The 14,453-nt window shown below is 42.5% G+C and overlaps 1 protein-coding gene across 1 annotated transcript; it reads left to right on the top strand.

Annotated features, from left to right (window-relative positions):
- Positions 1-7,053: 7,053 nt before the first annotated feature.
- On the top strand, positions 7,054-13,961 carry LOC144635771 (ribosomal RNA processing protein 36 homolog). Its single transcript, XM_078494856.1, has 9 exons — positions 7,054-7,278; positions 7,382-7,397; positions 7,540-7,600; positions 10,566-10,643; positions 10,961-11,027; positions 11,547-11,651; positions 12,210-12,284; positions 13,018-13,135; positions 13,565-13,961. The coding sequence occupies exons 1-9, from the start codon at positions 7,189-7,191 to the stop codon at positions 13,708-13,710; spliced, it is 756 nt and encodes a 251-aa protein (XP_078350982.1). The 5' UTR covers positions 7,054-7,188; the 3' UTR covers positions 13,711-13,961.
- Positions 13,962-14,453: the final 492 nt, after the last annotated feature.

Here is a 14,453-nt window from a genome sequence, read left to right as displayed (position 1 = left end):
GGCCACCGCTACCCAATACAGACGAGCCGAAATAAAGGCAATGAAACTTACCTTGGAAAATCAGCAGACTCACTACGAAAAGACTTCCGCCAAATTCAAGCGCTGGCATACTCGCTGTCAGACAGCTTGCGCTTTAACGGGGGGTGCCGCGACGATTCTTACCGGCTCAGGTCTCGCAGCTTCGCTTTCCGCTGTCGGTATTGTCGTTGGCGGTCCTTTGATTGCAACCGCAACACTTTTTTCTCTCGCGTCAACTTCTTTGGGCGTCACTGTCAAGTTTTTCTTGCAAAAAGCGAAAAAACACAAAAAAATACTTTCACTTGCGGAAGAAACTCTGTTAGCAATCAACTCTCTTACTTCTGTGGCCCTTGAAGACGGACAAATTTCTGACGAAGAATATCAAGAAATCGTCAAAAAGTACAGTGCCTTCTCTTCGAAAAAAACGAAACTGCGTTACTCAAATCACACTGACAGCGCTCGCTCCCACCAATCTTGAAAATGTTTTTCGGCGGCTTTTTTTGTTTTTTCCTTTTTCGTCAAATTTTTTTCCAGCTTTTTGATTATTTCTTCTTTTTTTGGCCAAGACTCTGGAAGCTTTTTGAAATAAAAATACAAAAAACAGACGTAGTTAACGCTTTTTGCGTGCCTTTTGTATTCTTTCAACACATTTGCCAAAAAACACAGCCTTGTCGGCTCAAAATCCTGCCAAGAAATGCCGTTTTTTTTCAAAACTGTTTTCAAATATAACAAGTTCGCCGCCGGCGGAATCGATCTTTTTTCTATCTCTTCCAGATATTCAAAACCGTGAGGTTCTTGAAAAACGATTGGTTCAAAAGTTTTCTTTTTCGCAAGAACCAAAAAGAAATTGTGGACATCTTTTTTTGTTAAAGTGTCTATCCAGGCTACAGGTTCAGGTTTTTTGTGGTTTTTTTCATCGTCTCTCATAAATTTAACGCCGTAACCATAAGGGTCATCGCCAAATTTTTTTTTGTCTTTTAGGTGCTTGAGTCTTAAAGATTCAACACAGTTATAATAAAACGCAATCATATTATTACTAAAGCCTGCAAGAAAACAAGTGTCCTCGCTGTCATCGCCAAAATATTTTTTTTCTTCCATGTTATATTAAGTCTTTAAAGTTCAAATGGAAAATAATAAATTGGAGTCACGTTACTACAGCCCGCAAGGATACTGGAAAGGAATTTCTGCAATAAAAAAATTAGCCAAAGCCACAAAGGTTTCCGAAGATACTGCAAAAAGGTGGCTCGGAAAACAAGCTTTTTGGCAAATCTACCTTCCCGCACCACGATACGTTCCTCGTCCAAAGTTTGATGTGTCTTCTCCTAACGCGGTCCACCAGGCGGACCTTCTTTTTCTTCCTCATGACAGATTGCCGCGAGGGCGAAAAGTTTACAAATACGCGTTGACTGTTGTTGACGTTGCCAGCCGTTTCAAAGAGGCCGAGCCTTTGACCTCCAAAGATTCAACTGAGGTTGCAAAAGGTTTTCAGACAATTTACAGGCGAAGTGCACTGAAATGGCCACAGTTGCTTCAAGTTGACCCCGGGCGCGAATTCATGGGCGCTGTTACCAAAGAAATGGAAAATCACAAAACAGCTATTCGGCGCGGGCGTGTTAACATTCACAGAGATCAGGCCATTGTTGAACGTTTCAACCGCACACTGGCAGAGCGCCTGTTTGGTTATCAGTACAGTGTCGAGTTGACCCTGCCATCTGGTCAGCGGTCGACAGCGTGGGTCAAGAGGCTACCCGAAGTTATTGCCGCTCTAAACAACGAAGTTACACGACTGACGGGCAAAAAACCCTCAGAAGCTATTAAATTAAAAGCCGTTGCCGCCAAGCCGTCGACGCCTTATTTGAGGCCTGTTGGTAAGAGCGAAAAAAAGCTCCCCTCCTCCGTGAATGTTAGATATTTGTACCAGCCGGGTGAGTTAGAAGGTGGCGGAAAACGTGCCACCGATCCAATCTGGTCTTTAAAAGTCTTTTCGCTTGAAAGAGCTGTAATGAAACCAAACGAACCTGTTTTGTATTACTTGCAAGACGGCCCTAAGCGTGGCTTTGTGCGCGAGGAGCTGCTCGTTGTCCCTTCTGATACCGCCCTTCCTCCGGTCAATGCCAGCTAAACGTGATATTCAATCGGTTCGGTATGTATTCCATCTTCAAGCACCCAACGTTTGTCGTAATAGGCGCTCAAACCCAGTTTTTCCTGCTCGTAAGTTACCATTTTTCCTTCCTTCATACGGAAGCCTCTGTTACTCGCTTTATCCACACTGCCTTCAAGAGCGGCCTTGAAACGCTGCCAAGTTACTTCGTTTTGCGCCTTTGACATACCCTTGGTGCTAAACTTCTTTTTTTCACCATCTTGTTCCTCGATAAAATAACACTTTGGGCAGAGAGCAATCATCCGGCTACCCACACACTCTAGCTTAAAGAGACCGGGCGTGCGGCCGCTCCACTTGTCCCAAGCCAGCCATTGTTTTTTTTGGGCCTCGAATTCTTGTTTTAGCTCGGGTTTTACGATGTCCTCAAGCTTCGAAGCAGAAATGGCCATGTAGCAGCTGTCCGTGTCCATCTGAATTAGCTCAAAGTCCTTTCTATCAACATACTTATCCAAAAAGTCATAGTAAAATTCCAAAATGCGCAGCTTTGCCAACTGGTAAACCGCAATCCCAACTTGAAAAGGCCTGCTGATTGTTATTCTTGGCTTGCGGCTTTCCAACTCGTACGCTTGCCCAATTTCATCTAAGTCGCTAAAATACGCGCTTCGCAGAGCTCGGTCAACCACTTTTTCGTCTTTTGTATAAATCACGTTTGTTTGCCTTTCAAGGGCCTCGATCAGCTTCCCGTAAGCGCTGTTTCCCAACAGCTTAAACACGTCCGCCAGCAAGGCCTTGCACCTCTCAACATCGCCTGTTCTTCGCGCCTCTGTCACTTGTTCCACAAACCAGTTGAAGATTTTTTTCGGTTGGTAGTCAATCGTTCGGTGAACCGCCGTAATCACCGCCCCGTGTTCCACATACCAGCGCAGCAGTGGAGCATACAAAAGAATCTTTTTGGCAGAAAGGGCTCCAACGAGCTTTTTACCATTTCCACGATTTCTTTTTGTTCTTTTCAAGTATTCATACATGTGTTGTGGGACAAGCCCGCCTGGGACCTCTTTATTGTGAAAAAATGGCGGCATCTCTTCAAACTTTTTCCACAGCTCTTTTGGAATTTCTATGTCAACTTCCGCAAATCCAAACCATTTGGCTATATGAGCAGAGTTTTCTCCTTTCAAATTTTCCGTCAGTACCTTCGCCTGCACTTCTTCAACTCCTGTGAATTGGCGGACTTCTTCCTTTTTGCAGGGCATGTCTTGCAACATTGTTGACAGATAAAGGGCATTTGCATCGTAGCCAACAATGTTTTCGCAAAGACGTGGATCGGAATACTGGTGATCTCTGATTTTTGTGACGCCAACCTCGTGGCGCCTCGTGAATACTATGCTTGGCCCGCCAACAACAGCCCCTTTCAGCATTTCGTACGCTTCTTCACAAGGCGAGAAAAGTTCAGCCCCTCTTTCAACAGATCCTCTGAGCAGGTAATGTAAGCTTACTCCGGGAATACTAACTGCGTCTTTAAAAATGTCGATCCTCTTTTCAGTGTAAAAAGCTTTCATCTTTTCAAGAGCTTCCAGGCCGGGGGTCACATCGAGATTGTTGTAATAACGCAGCCAGTCTGCAAAGGTGCGCATGCCCTTTTCTCGAAACAGTTTTTTACAAGCTTTCCATTCTGAAAGTTTTAGCACAAAAGAGTTTTTCAACTTTGAATACCAAGGCTGGCAAGCCGAGCCCGGTTGGTGACAAATAAAATAATCTGGCAAACCTGGATAATCAAGCTTTTCAGGAGTGTCAAACCATTCATAAGGAAACCACGATTTTTTGGCCTCGCTCCCATAGGCCTTTACCCACTTTTCATAGCTTGTTCCCGGCCCAAGGTAGTTAATAATGTCAAGAAAACGGAAGCTCGGAGTAAGCAAAAACATGATTTTGTTACAGTTTTTCGCCACTCTGACTTTGCCAGTTGTGTCGGCAAGGCGGCCTACAAAGTAATTTTTGATCAAATTCAGATCGTAACTGCCCGAGTTAAACCCAACTACAGGAACTTGGTTGCACCATTCCTCAATTTTTTGACGCTGCGCTTTGGGAAGCAGGCCAACGTCTTTTGGCATAAATTCCGCTCTTACTTGGGCCCGAATGTTTTTTCCACGTCTCTCCAGCTCTTCCATGAACTTGCGGACCAGCTCCGCCGGGTCTCTTTCACAAATGTGGGTGGGTTCTCTTTCAAGGGTGTCGCCAATGCTTACCGAGATTGGCACATGTGTGTTTTCGGTCGTGAGCGCTGACGTTTGTTCCTTTCTCTGTTTATTGTCACCATACGCCTCAAAATCGTACAAAATCGCGTGCGGATAGCTTTTTGTCTGCGCCCGCGGCGCGTCAAGCTCGTTTTCCCTTACTTCGCACGCCCAAGCCTCGATCACGCGGTAGCCGGCCCTTCGAAGCAATCTTGTACGTTTCATTGTGGCTTTGAACCTGTCTTCGCGTGTTTGGTCGTTGCGGTCAATGATTTTGTTACGATCTTGCGGGTAACATTTTCGACACCCGTGCCAGTGGCAGCCGTGGTATTGAAATACAGTTTTGGAAATAGGGTCGTACCCGTCGACAGGTGCGCGCTCAACCCAACGCTCACCACCATGTCCGCACATTGCGTGGTGAATGTGAATTTTCCGCCGCTTGGCCTCTTGGTCAAGCCACCGAAGCGATTCTTTGGAAGCTTGATGGCTTGGATAGAAAGCCTTTTCAAAGCTTGTCTGCGGTTCTTCAACCTTTTTGCCCGGGCAATCAATTATTGTTTTTCCTTGGCTGCAAGTTTGATAGTGGCGTTTAAGGTGGCAAGCTTGTGTAAATCTCGCGTTGCAATGGGCGCATGCATACGTCTTGGCTAACCTTTCAATATCCTTAATGACAAACGCGTGCCCTTCGTAAATTCCGATTGTCAGAATGTTCGTCAGCATAGCTGGAGAGTTTCTTCTTAGGTGCCATACGACTTCCTCATTTTCTTCACGCTCAGGCTCATAAACTCGAATGCCGAGCCAATCAGAAAAAGCGACACCCTGATTCAGATGCCTTTCAACTTTATCTAATTCATCAAGAGATGTTTTTGGACAGTCGGTCGGCACAGTTTCGAGTTTGAAGAAACTCTTTGCGAGACCACGGGCTGCTACTGTGCTTCGATCAATACGTGCTCCTTGGTGGACAGCAATACAACGCCATAGACACAAATTATCTCGATAGGTATCTAGCGCAACCATCGACCTGCCATGCGCAAGGTTGCGCAGCCAGTCTGGTAAGGGGCCAGTGCCTAACAGCGGTCGTCGGTCAAGCACAACCTTTACTTCAGCATCAAAAAAGCCATAAAACACCCACTTTGTTGAAGGTCTTTCGATATTGTCAAAGGCCAGGCGTTTTGTCTCCAGTTCGGTCAACCACTTTTTCGCTTCAGAAAGCCTGTTAATCCAAGGCGAGCCTTTATTATTAGTGTAGTAAACAATGACCGTACCATCCTCCATGTTGCGCAACCAATACGAGTAAGTATGCCTGATATAAAACGCTGTGCCTACGTTTTCTCGGATTTTTTGCATAAAGTTTGGTGTAAGATCGTTTTCCAAACCTCTGGTAAAACGCCATCGAATAAAACGCCGGCCACTATTTTCCTCCCCCTCGTCTTCCGCGACATCAAAAAGATTCAAAATCTCATTCTGATAATTTGTTACCTCCCGGTTTCCGTGCGGCGGAAAAGGGTCAAATTCCCTTTGGATGTTCCTCTTTTTTTCCTCGTGGCGCCTTGGCGGTTCTGGTGGATAGTTCCGCACTCGCAACGGCCTGCGCAATCTCCTTTGCGGTCGCAACGGGCTGCGCAATCTCCTTCGCACTCCAAGCGGAATCGGTGCATCCATTATGTTTAAAGCGACCTTTGGAAGAGGGTCTGCTGTTTTTGTCATTTTCTCGATTTTGTCAGTCAACTCGCTTTTTTAAAAATCCACGTGACCTTGCTCAAGCTCTGTAACTAAAAGGCACAAATGTTCAATTGACATTCCAGCTCGCGGCGCTCTCCCCCACCCACCCTGCTCTCCCTGCGCTCGGACGAGGCGTGCTTCCACTCTCTCTCTCTTGCTTTTGCGGTCAAAAAAAAATGCGGGGTAAAATCGGCCTTGCTTTTCCAAGCATGACAACCCAAACACGTCAGGGCGTTTTCCCTTAATTGAGCAAGCATGGCGGCCAAAGGTCAATTGCCTGTCAAAAGATTCGCAACAAAGCTTTTGTCAAAAGCGCGCAACTGCGCGATTTCCTCTTCTGTCAATGAAACAGCGGGTTGGGAAGCAGCCTTCGCCCTTTTTTCTTGTAAAAACATTGCTGCAGGTGGGTTGAAAAAATTTTTCAAGTTTTTTTTTCCGCTCATGTAACAAATTCCGCGTCTTCCTCGGCCCATCTTTTTGTGTATATTCCATTGCCCAGCAAATGTTCAATTGACATTCCAGCTCGCGGCATGCAAATTTGTGCGTGGGTGTCGGGGTTTACCCGAATGATATTTTTAGACGTTAGTAAGTTGTTTTCATTCCTGTGTGCTTAAAATCTGAGTTCTAAGCACTCTGGAATGAAAAATCTATTGTTTTACACGTGCACAACTATTGTTCTTTTGATTTAATGCACGTGATATCAATTATGACCCCTTGCCGTCTAATTCAGTGTGGTATTTGTCGAATTACGTTGAGAGTGAGACGTGACAGTCACGGGCTTGTTTGAACATGTCAAGGGCTTGCCTGAACATGGTATGCAAATTTTGTTTTTTTTTCCGCGTGGGTAAACAAAGTCGGGGAATTTACCGTAACTCATTAACACTTGCCAAAAAACGAACTCCGGCTGCGATAAAAGCGTCTAATTCGAGGTGGTATTTGTGGACTCCCCTCTATACTACTGAGAGAGACCTGAGGCAAGAACGTTTTACTCTCCCCAGTTCTCCCCAGAATGCACGCTTCCAAGATGGCGAACCGAGTCAGTTGAATTTGTTCTTGTTGTTTAATACGTTTTATACGCGCTTTGATTTACTACAAAAGGAAAGCTTTTGAAGAGGCATGGCTCAGAATAATGCAAGAGATTCTAGCTCAGATTCCTCTGAAGATGATGAAAGCCCAGAGAACTCTGATGTAGAAGAAGACAAAGTTGTAAGTGTGTTCTCTTGCATTGGTTGATTTTCGAATGTTGTTTCGTTCGAGTCTGTACTATAAATCGTTTTTTGAAATATTTTTCTTTCTATTTTTATCTTAGGATCGGCTAAAGGAAGGTGAGTATTTTTCAAGGACCAGCAGGCTCTTTTTGTTCACTGACTTCTTGAAAAAGTTCAACAAAGTTGAATTTTTCAGTGGGCTTAAAAGGACAAAGGAACAGGATTGAAAAGCATTGTTTGTCTTCATTATTTTTTGTAGAACTATCAGAGATTCCTTTCTGTGAACTTGAGGAGTTGAAACACAAAGTTGGTTCCAAAAGGTATGCTATTGCTCGCTTGTAACCACGTGAAATGGTCATGTTGGTGGACAAAACAATAAAAAGTGTTTTTGCGGAATTTGCATTATAAAATAGTTTAGTTCCCAGTGGAGGGAAACGCTTTTTTCTTGTTCACCAGCATGGCTGCTGTGGCGTCAGCTGCAACCAAGCAATGAACTCTGTGAATTCAATTCTGAATAAAGAAACTGGGGGTAACTAGTCAAAATGCCTCCAAGACAAAATGCCCCTGAAAAAAGCGCCCCCTTAAAAGCATGAAGAAAATAATAATTCACGTAAGAAAATAACTTTCCTCAAGGGAAAAAAGACTGACTCTACATTTCTTGTTCTTTAAACATTCCGTCCAAAGGTTTTAGAATACAAGCAGGGGCATTTTGTTTTGGGGTCATTATGACCGGCATTCAAACTTGGTATTTTACAGGAAGACTGTTTGAACAGACCACCTGTATAAACTGCAGTCAAAGCTCTTGTAAGTGACCACCTGGCGAATTCAAAAAATGGGTCGAGACCTTTCTCAACAAGCGTTATAATTATGCAATGTGTGGTTCCACAAAATATCCATACCCCCACCACGGAGGGAATTGGAAATTCCAGAGGGGTAGGGGGGTCAAAGGCCCAGGACATTCTGAAGGGGAGGGGGGTTACAAGTGAAATTATGTTTTTCAGACGGTCAAGTTTGATGCAAGTACAAACTTGTTTCAAAATGTGTCTTACCAACACTACAAATGTTTTACATAGAAAAAATAGTACCCTGGGTTCTTGATTCACAATCGTTTTGCAGTTTGAACGGGTTTTCTTTCTCCTGAAAGCACACTGAAAGCAAATACTTTCACTGAAATCATCCATGTTTCGTCCGAGATGCGGCTGCCATAACTTGTTACCAGTCCCCCAAAACTTGTCACGTGTTTTGATCGAAATACACTGGTGGCAAGCATTGCTTGTTTCACGTTCGATCGAAGGAAAAATTGTCCTTGTTTGTGAAAAGTTTCATGTTTATTGGCGATGAAAATAGTGTAATTATGTCAGAAACTCAAGATTATTGTTATTTCTGGATATTTTTTGTAATTTTCCTGTTAAATTTTGCTTTTTCAGCGAGCGTTTGAGATTTTGTGATCACATTTATGGTGAATGTTATATCAACACTTTTCAAATCCGTGCTTTGATACATTTAGCGGTTTTCTAAAGTGATTTGAACTAAAAAGGATGGATGGTTATACCTCAAGGTAATTTGGGAAGTCGCTACCAGATCTTTTGTCTGTTTACTTTTCAGGAAACTTCTGTTAGTATTGTCTTTAACAGCGCATTTGTGTATTGTTTCAAGATGTCTTCTGATCCAATCAATCAATTATACACTGTAGTCATGTTTACAAGAGAAGCGGCCTACTGTTAAGTGCATATTTGCACAATTTATTTTTATTTTTTTTCCAGAGAGGCTGGGGGGTATTTTTACAAATTGTGTGGTTCCAGAAAATATCCATACCCCCACCACGGAGGGAATTTCACGTAAGACCCCCCACCTCTCTGGAATTTCCGTTTTTGTTAAGAAAAATAAACCCCCCCACCCCTCCGGAATTTCCAAAAGTATATTGCGTACCCCCCAGCCCCTCTGGAAAAAAGGTAAATTGTACAATGCTCTAAATTTTAGGCCATCTCTCTTGTAAACAGTTATAGTGTATAACTGATCGATCGGAAGATATGTTAAAACGATACATACATGTACTGTTGAAGACAAAATAAAGAAATTTCCTCAAAAGAAAACAGACAAAATATCTGGTAGTCACTTGTCAAATTACCTTGTTGTATAACCATCCATCCCTTTTCATTCCAATCGCTTTAGAAAACCGTTAAATGTAAGCTTATCTGACAGAACACGGATTTGAAAAGTGTTGATATAAACAATCACCGTAGACGTGATCACAAAATCGCTAAATGCTCGCCGAGAAAGCAAAATTTAACATGAAAATTACAAACAAATAGCCAGAAATAACAAGAACAAGTTAATCTCGAGTCTCTGACATCATTACAGTATTTTCATCGCTAATAAACATGAAACTTTTCACAAACAAGGACGATTTTCCTTCGATCGAACGTGAAACAAGCAACGCTCGACACCAGTGCATTTCGGTCAAACCACGTGACAAGTTTCGGGGGACTGGTAACAAGTAATGGCGGCCACGGACGAACATGGAGGATTTCAGTGAAATTATTTGCTTTCAGTGTGCTTTCAGGAGAAAGAAAACCCGTTTTAAAGTAAAGCGATTGTGAATCAAGAACCCGGGGTGATATTTTTGCTATGTAAAACATTTGTAGAGTAGGTAAGAAACGATTTTTGAAAGTAGTTTGCACTGCATCAAACTTGACCGTCTGGAAATGTAATTTCACTGGCAACCCCCCCTCCTCTTCGGAATTTCCTGGGCCCTTGACCCCCCCACCCCTCTGGAATTTCCAATTCCCTCCGTGGTGGGGGTATGGATATTTTCTGGAATCACACATTCCAGAGGGGCGGGGGGTTTATTTTTGCTTACAAAAACGGAAATTCCGGAGAGGTGGGGTGTCTTACGTGAAATTCCCTCCATGGTGGGGTATGGATATTTTCTGGAACTACACAATGTTAAATTATGACCAATGTGATCAAGCAGTGCATGCTTTTGAAGTGTTGAGTAATAAGAATCAGTATCTCTGAGTGGAAAAGTAAAGGAAAAGATCAGATGGCATTCCCAAAAGTGATTCCCAAAAGTGGCTGTGATCACTTATGGCCATGTAGTTGCTTGTGAGATTTTTTTAATTACAGAGTCTGAGTAACAATAAAATTCAAATGAGGTTTCACAGTGATGGTCATAACCAGAGCTAGTCACAAATGAGAGTGGTTGCAAAGGAAACCTTGACTTATTAATTAGCAGCAATAATTACTGCACACATACCGACCGGTACATGTAATTTTATTTTTAAGGTATAATGAAGCAATCCATGGCCTCTTTGAAAAGAAGGGAGCAAATGCAAAGTCTCAAAAGAGGGAAAACAAAAATAGGTAAGAAATGTACAGCTTGAGAGGTATGCATACTGGAATATGCAAAACAAGCTGGAATCTGATAAAAATTATGATTCAGCAGCATACTGTATACTTATTAAAAGTGATAAGATCAAATTTATTTTTACCTTTTCCATGCATTGTCAAATAAACTGGCAAATGGGAGCTTTGTATACTTTAAGATCCTTGTTCCTTCAGCTGGTACTACTCTGTAGCCCATTTTATAAAATCATTTGGTTAGCACTGTCTTTCTCTATTGCTTAATGATGACTGATTGACAGAAATGTAAAGTGCGTTCATTCTTTTTGCTGTTACAGACCCAGAGAAATGTCATCAAAGAAGCCAGTCTCTCGATTACGACAAGTCATTCCAGTTAAAAAACGGGTAAGTTACATACATGTACACGTAGTTGGCAGTTAGAAATAGATGGTTAGATTTTAGCAGTTAGTAGTTAAGTGATAGGTGCAGTGGCCTAATGGTTAGCGCGCTCGACTGCGAGTCGAACGGCCCGGGTTCGAGGCCTGGCCGGGGCGCTGCGTTGTGTTCTTGGGCAAGACACTTTACTCTCACAGTGCCTCTCTCCACCCAGGTGTATAAATGGGTACCGGCGAATTTACTGCTGGGGGGTAGCTCTGCGATGGACTAGCATCCCATCCAGGGGTGAGTAGCAATACTCCTAGTCGCTTAATGCTGCGGAAACCGGGATAAGCTCCGGCTGTATGGGCCTCATGGCTCGGAAACAGACTTTACTACTTACTACTTAAGTGATATGTAGTTAGGGGTACATAGCTCTTTGAATAGAGTGTTTCAGGTTGATTCAGTGTTTCTGGGTTTAATACCTACCATATTTTTGAAATTGGGGTGAGTCATTTTACTTATAATGGGAATTCTCTCACTTTTTAGATGTCCAGAGACCCCAGATTCGATGAGCTTTCAGGCACATTTAACCAAGAAAAATTTGATAAGGCATATTCCTTCTTAGGTGAAATAAAAGCAAATGAGAAAAAGGTGAGAATTATAACAAAATTATCATTTTCATATAAATTTATCCATGCCATGGAGGATTATACAGCCAAGTAGGGGCTGTTGCATCACAGCTGTGTCCAACATGTTTCATGCAACAATCTTTTTCAAGCAAAAACTGCCAATACAGTGTGTATCTGTCACATTTCCCAGTTGATAGCCTTCGTTGCAGACAAACCCAACTGCAGCTAAAGTCTTGCAGTTGGGTTTGTTTGCTGAACCGGGTACTACAGTGTACAGTTGAATCCCGATAACTCGAACCTTCAAGGGAAATCGAAACAGGTTCGAGATATCGGGAGTTCGAGTTATTAAGAGTAAAATTAGTAAGAAAATGACCTGAAGGGGAATCGAAAAAGGTTCGAGTTAGCGGGAGTTCGAGTTACTGAGGGTTCGAGTTATCGGGATTCAACTGTAGTTGTTTCACACAAAAACTTGGTGCTGTTACACTAAGTGATTCTTAGTATTTGTTGTGATACAAATTGGTACTTGCCTGGTGTAACACACTCTCAAATGTCTCTTGTGTTGTTTTGGACTTTGTTGCAGCAATTACAAAAAGAATTACAGAAAACTAAGCAACCGGAAAGGAAACAGCAACTGGACTCACTTTTGAAGAGGATGGTAAGTTCTTCACAAGTCTTTTGGTGCTCCTCTCCCCTCTCCCCTCTTCCCTCTCCCCTCTCCCCTCTCCTTGAGCTTATATTTACAATTTGTACCTTGCGCTTCAGTGGTATAATGTAAAAGGTAATAAGTAAACTCTGATCCTTAGCGCGGATGAACCAGATCGCCCTTTGGTGCATACAATGTACATGTTTGAAGCGATAGGAATAATTTATTTTATTGCTACTCCTCCTCGATGAGGTTCTTGACCATCACAGGGTACCATCCAGCATTTTGTCATCTTTGCTTTACAATTTCTTTGCACCAATTAATATTCCTGCTGGGGCTCAAGCCTGGACCTCTCTGCCCATAAAGCAATGCACTAACCATAAAGCTACTGTCAAAATGTTAAAACAATATAGAAACTACATGTATATCGTCAGTGATTGCACTGCAGACACTAAAATCTTACTAATGGGAGTATGTTTATTGCATGGGCGTATCTCCTCGTTGATAACCCCGTGTTTTCTAAGGACCTCCCACCCCTACCCCCATGATTCGTGTATAGAAATTTAGCTGTGGCTTACCAAATTGGCCTAGTCTGCTTACATCCGACCTTACCCCTGAATGAAAAATCTGAAAAAGGAGAGAGCGCAGTCCACAGGCCTTCAGTTCTCTGTGGAGCGGAAAAGGTCTAGAACAATCCCAGCGAAAATTGTACCATGCAAGTTTTTGTTTCAAATTTTGTTATTAGGAGCAACAAGAAGCTGCAAAAAAATCCCTAGACGTAAAGAGAGAAGCAGAGAGAAAGAGGAAGAAGGCCGAACTCGAACTAGTGAAGCAAGGGAAAAGACCGTTTTACCTAAAGAAATGTGAGTTAGTTACGATATTTTAATGTCCAACAGGGTTTTCTGATAGGTCCTTTTGGAGCTGTCGCAGAGACACGTCGCAGTGACATGTTTCAGGGACAAAATCACACTTGTATGTTGTGATTTTATCCCTGCTGTAGGTCGTTGCGACATGTCTCTACAAGTTGCCAGTTCGTGTGAAAGCAGCAATGTCATGATATTTTAAGACATTTTTCCTGAAGATAACTTTCAACTGAAGAAACACCTCAAAATAATAGTTGTTTAACATGGAAAAACATGTGTTGTCCATGACGTGTAGCTCCTTTAAGAACGGCGTTCTTTAGACTTTGTTGGACGGTTTGCTCAAGAAGATATTATTTCGCCATTCTTTTGAGTATAATTACCTGAATCTAAAGAAGTCGGAATTGTTGATTTTGCTTCCTTTTTTCGTAGCTGATAAGAAGAAGTTGGAACTGGCAGAGAAATTCAAAAAGCTGAAGTCTTCAGGAAAGCTGGAACAGTATCTCAAAAAGAGAGGAAAGAAGAACGCTAGTAAAGAGAGAAAGAAAATGCCTCACAGAAGAGGGATGGAGACATGAGACGGAGAAAAAACAAATTTGAACTCGAAAATAGTGTCGTGGATGACGAGTCGTTACCAGTCATATTTCGACCAATCACAGCTCGAAGCAAAAACATGCAACCGCTCCTAAGCGCGGGCAATGGCGCGTAAACCAAACCACGAGTGGTTTTGGTTCGGGCTTGCTTCTGATTGGTTAAAAACAGCTTGTTTGCTCTGATAGGTTTGAGAACGTTGCATCATTTTATTTTTGGACCGAATTCAGAGCATAATAATGTTACATGTATAATGTTAAGCTGAATCAAAACATACACATAATAACATCAGACGATGAAACGAACGCAGTCTCAATAATCTCGTCATCATTTCATTTATAGTTTAATTTCGTAGGGAAAACACAGTATTTATAAGGATAAAGTTTATTGAATTTTGACACGTGAATTTTTCCAGATCATCGTCATCACCCTTGCTTATATAATGCACGCTGCGTATTTCACATTGCAATCTGTATTTAGCAACGTTCTTGAGTGTTGCTATAGCAGAGGAGCTAGAGGGTGGGGCGGGTGCGGGGGTGGGTACATGTAGCAGCTTTCCCAAGGTCTCACGGGAATGGCTCGCTTCCCATCGAGTGAACAATAGAATAACAAGCTTACGAGAGCTGCTACGCTACTTTTAAAAAGTAGGCCGGAAACTGAAGTACCGGCCATTCCTTTTAAAAATACACAAAATTTATACACTGTAGTCTTTCAAAAGTCGGAATTTTAT

Source organism: Oculina patagonica, chromosome 13 (genome assembly GCF_052425735.1).
Source record: "Oculina patagonica isolate OP01 chromosome 13, crgOcupat, whole genome shotgun sequence".
Lineage (NCBI taxonomy): Eukaryota > Metazoa > Cnidaria > Anthozoa > Scleractinia > Oculinidae > Oculina > Oculina patagonica.
Note: the sequence above shows the minus strand (reverse complement) of the source record. Positions and strands in the feature narration are given on the sequence as shown.

Bases quoted from the DNA above. Each gene is read 5' to 3' on its own strand.
- LOC144635771 (XM_078494856.1), top strand. From the start codon at position 7,189: ATGGCTCAGAATAATGCAAGAGATTCTAGCTCAGATTCCTCTGAAGAT. The intron at 7,601-10,565 runs GTATGCTATTGC...TTTATTTTTAAG, and splicing joins CACAAAGTTGGTTCCAAAAG to GTATAATGAAGCAATCCATG. The intron at 10,644-10,960 runs GTAAGAAATGTA...TTGCTGTTACAG, and splicing joins AAGAGGGAAAACAAAAATAG to ACCCAGAGAAATGTCATCAA.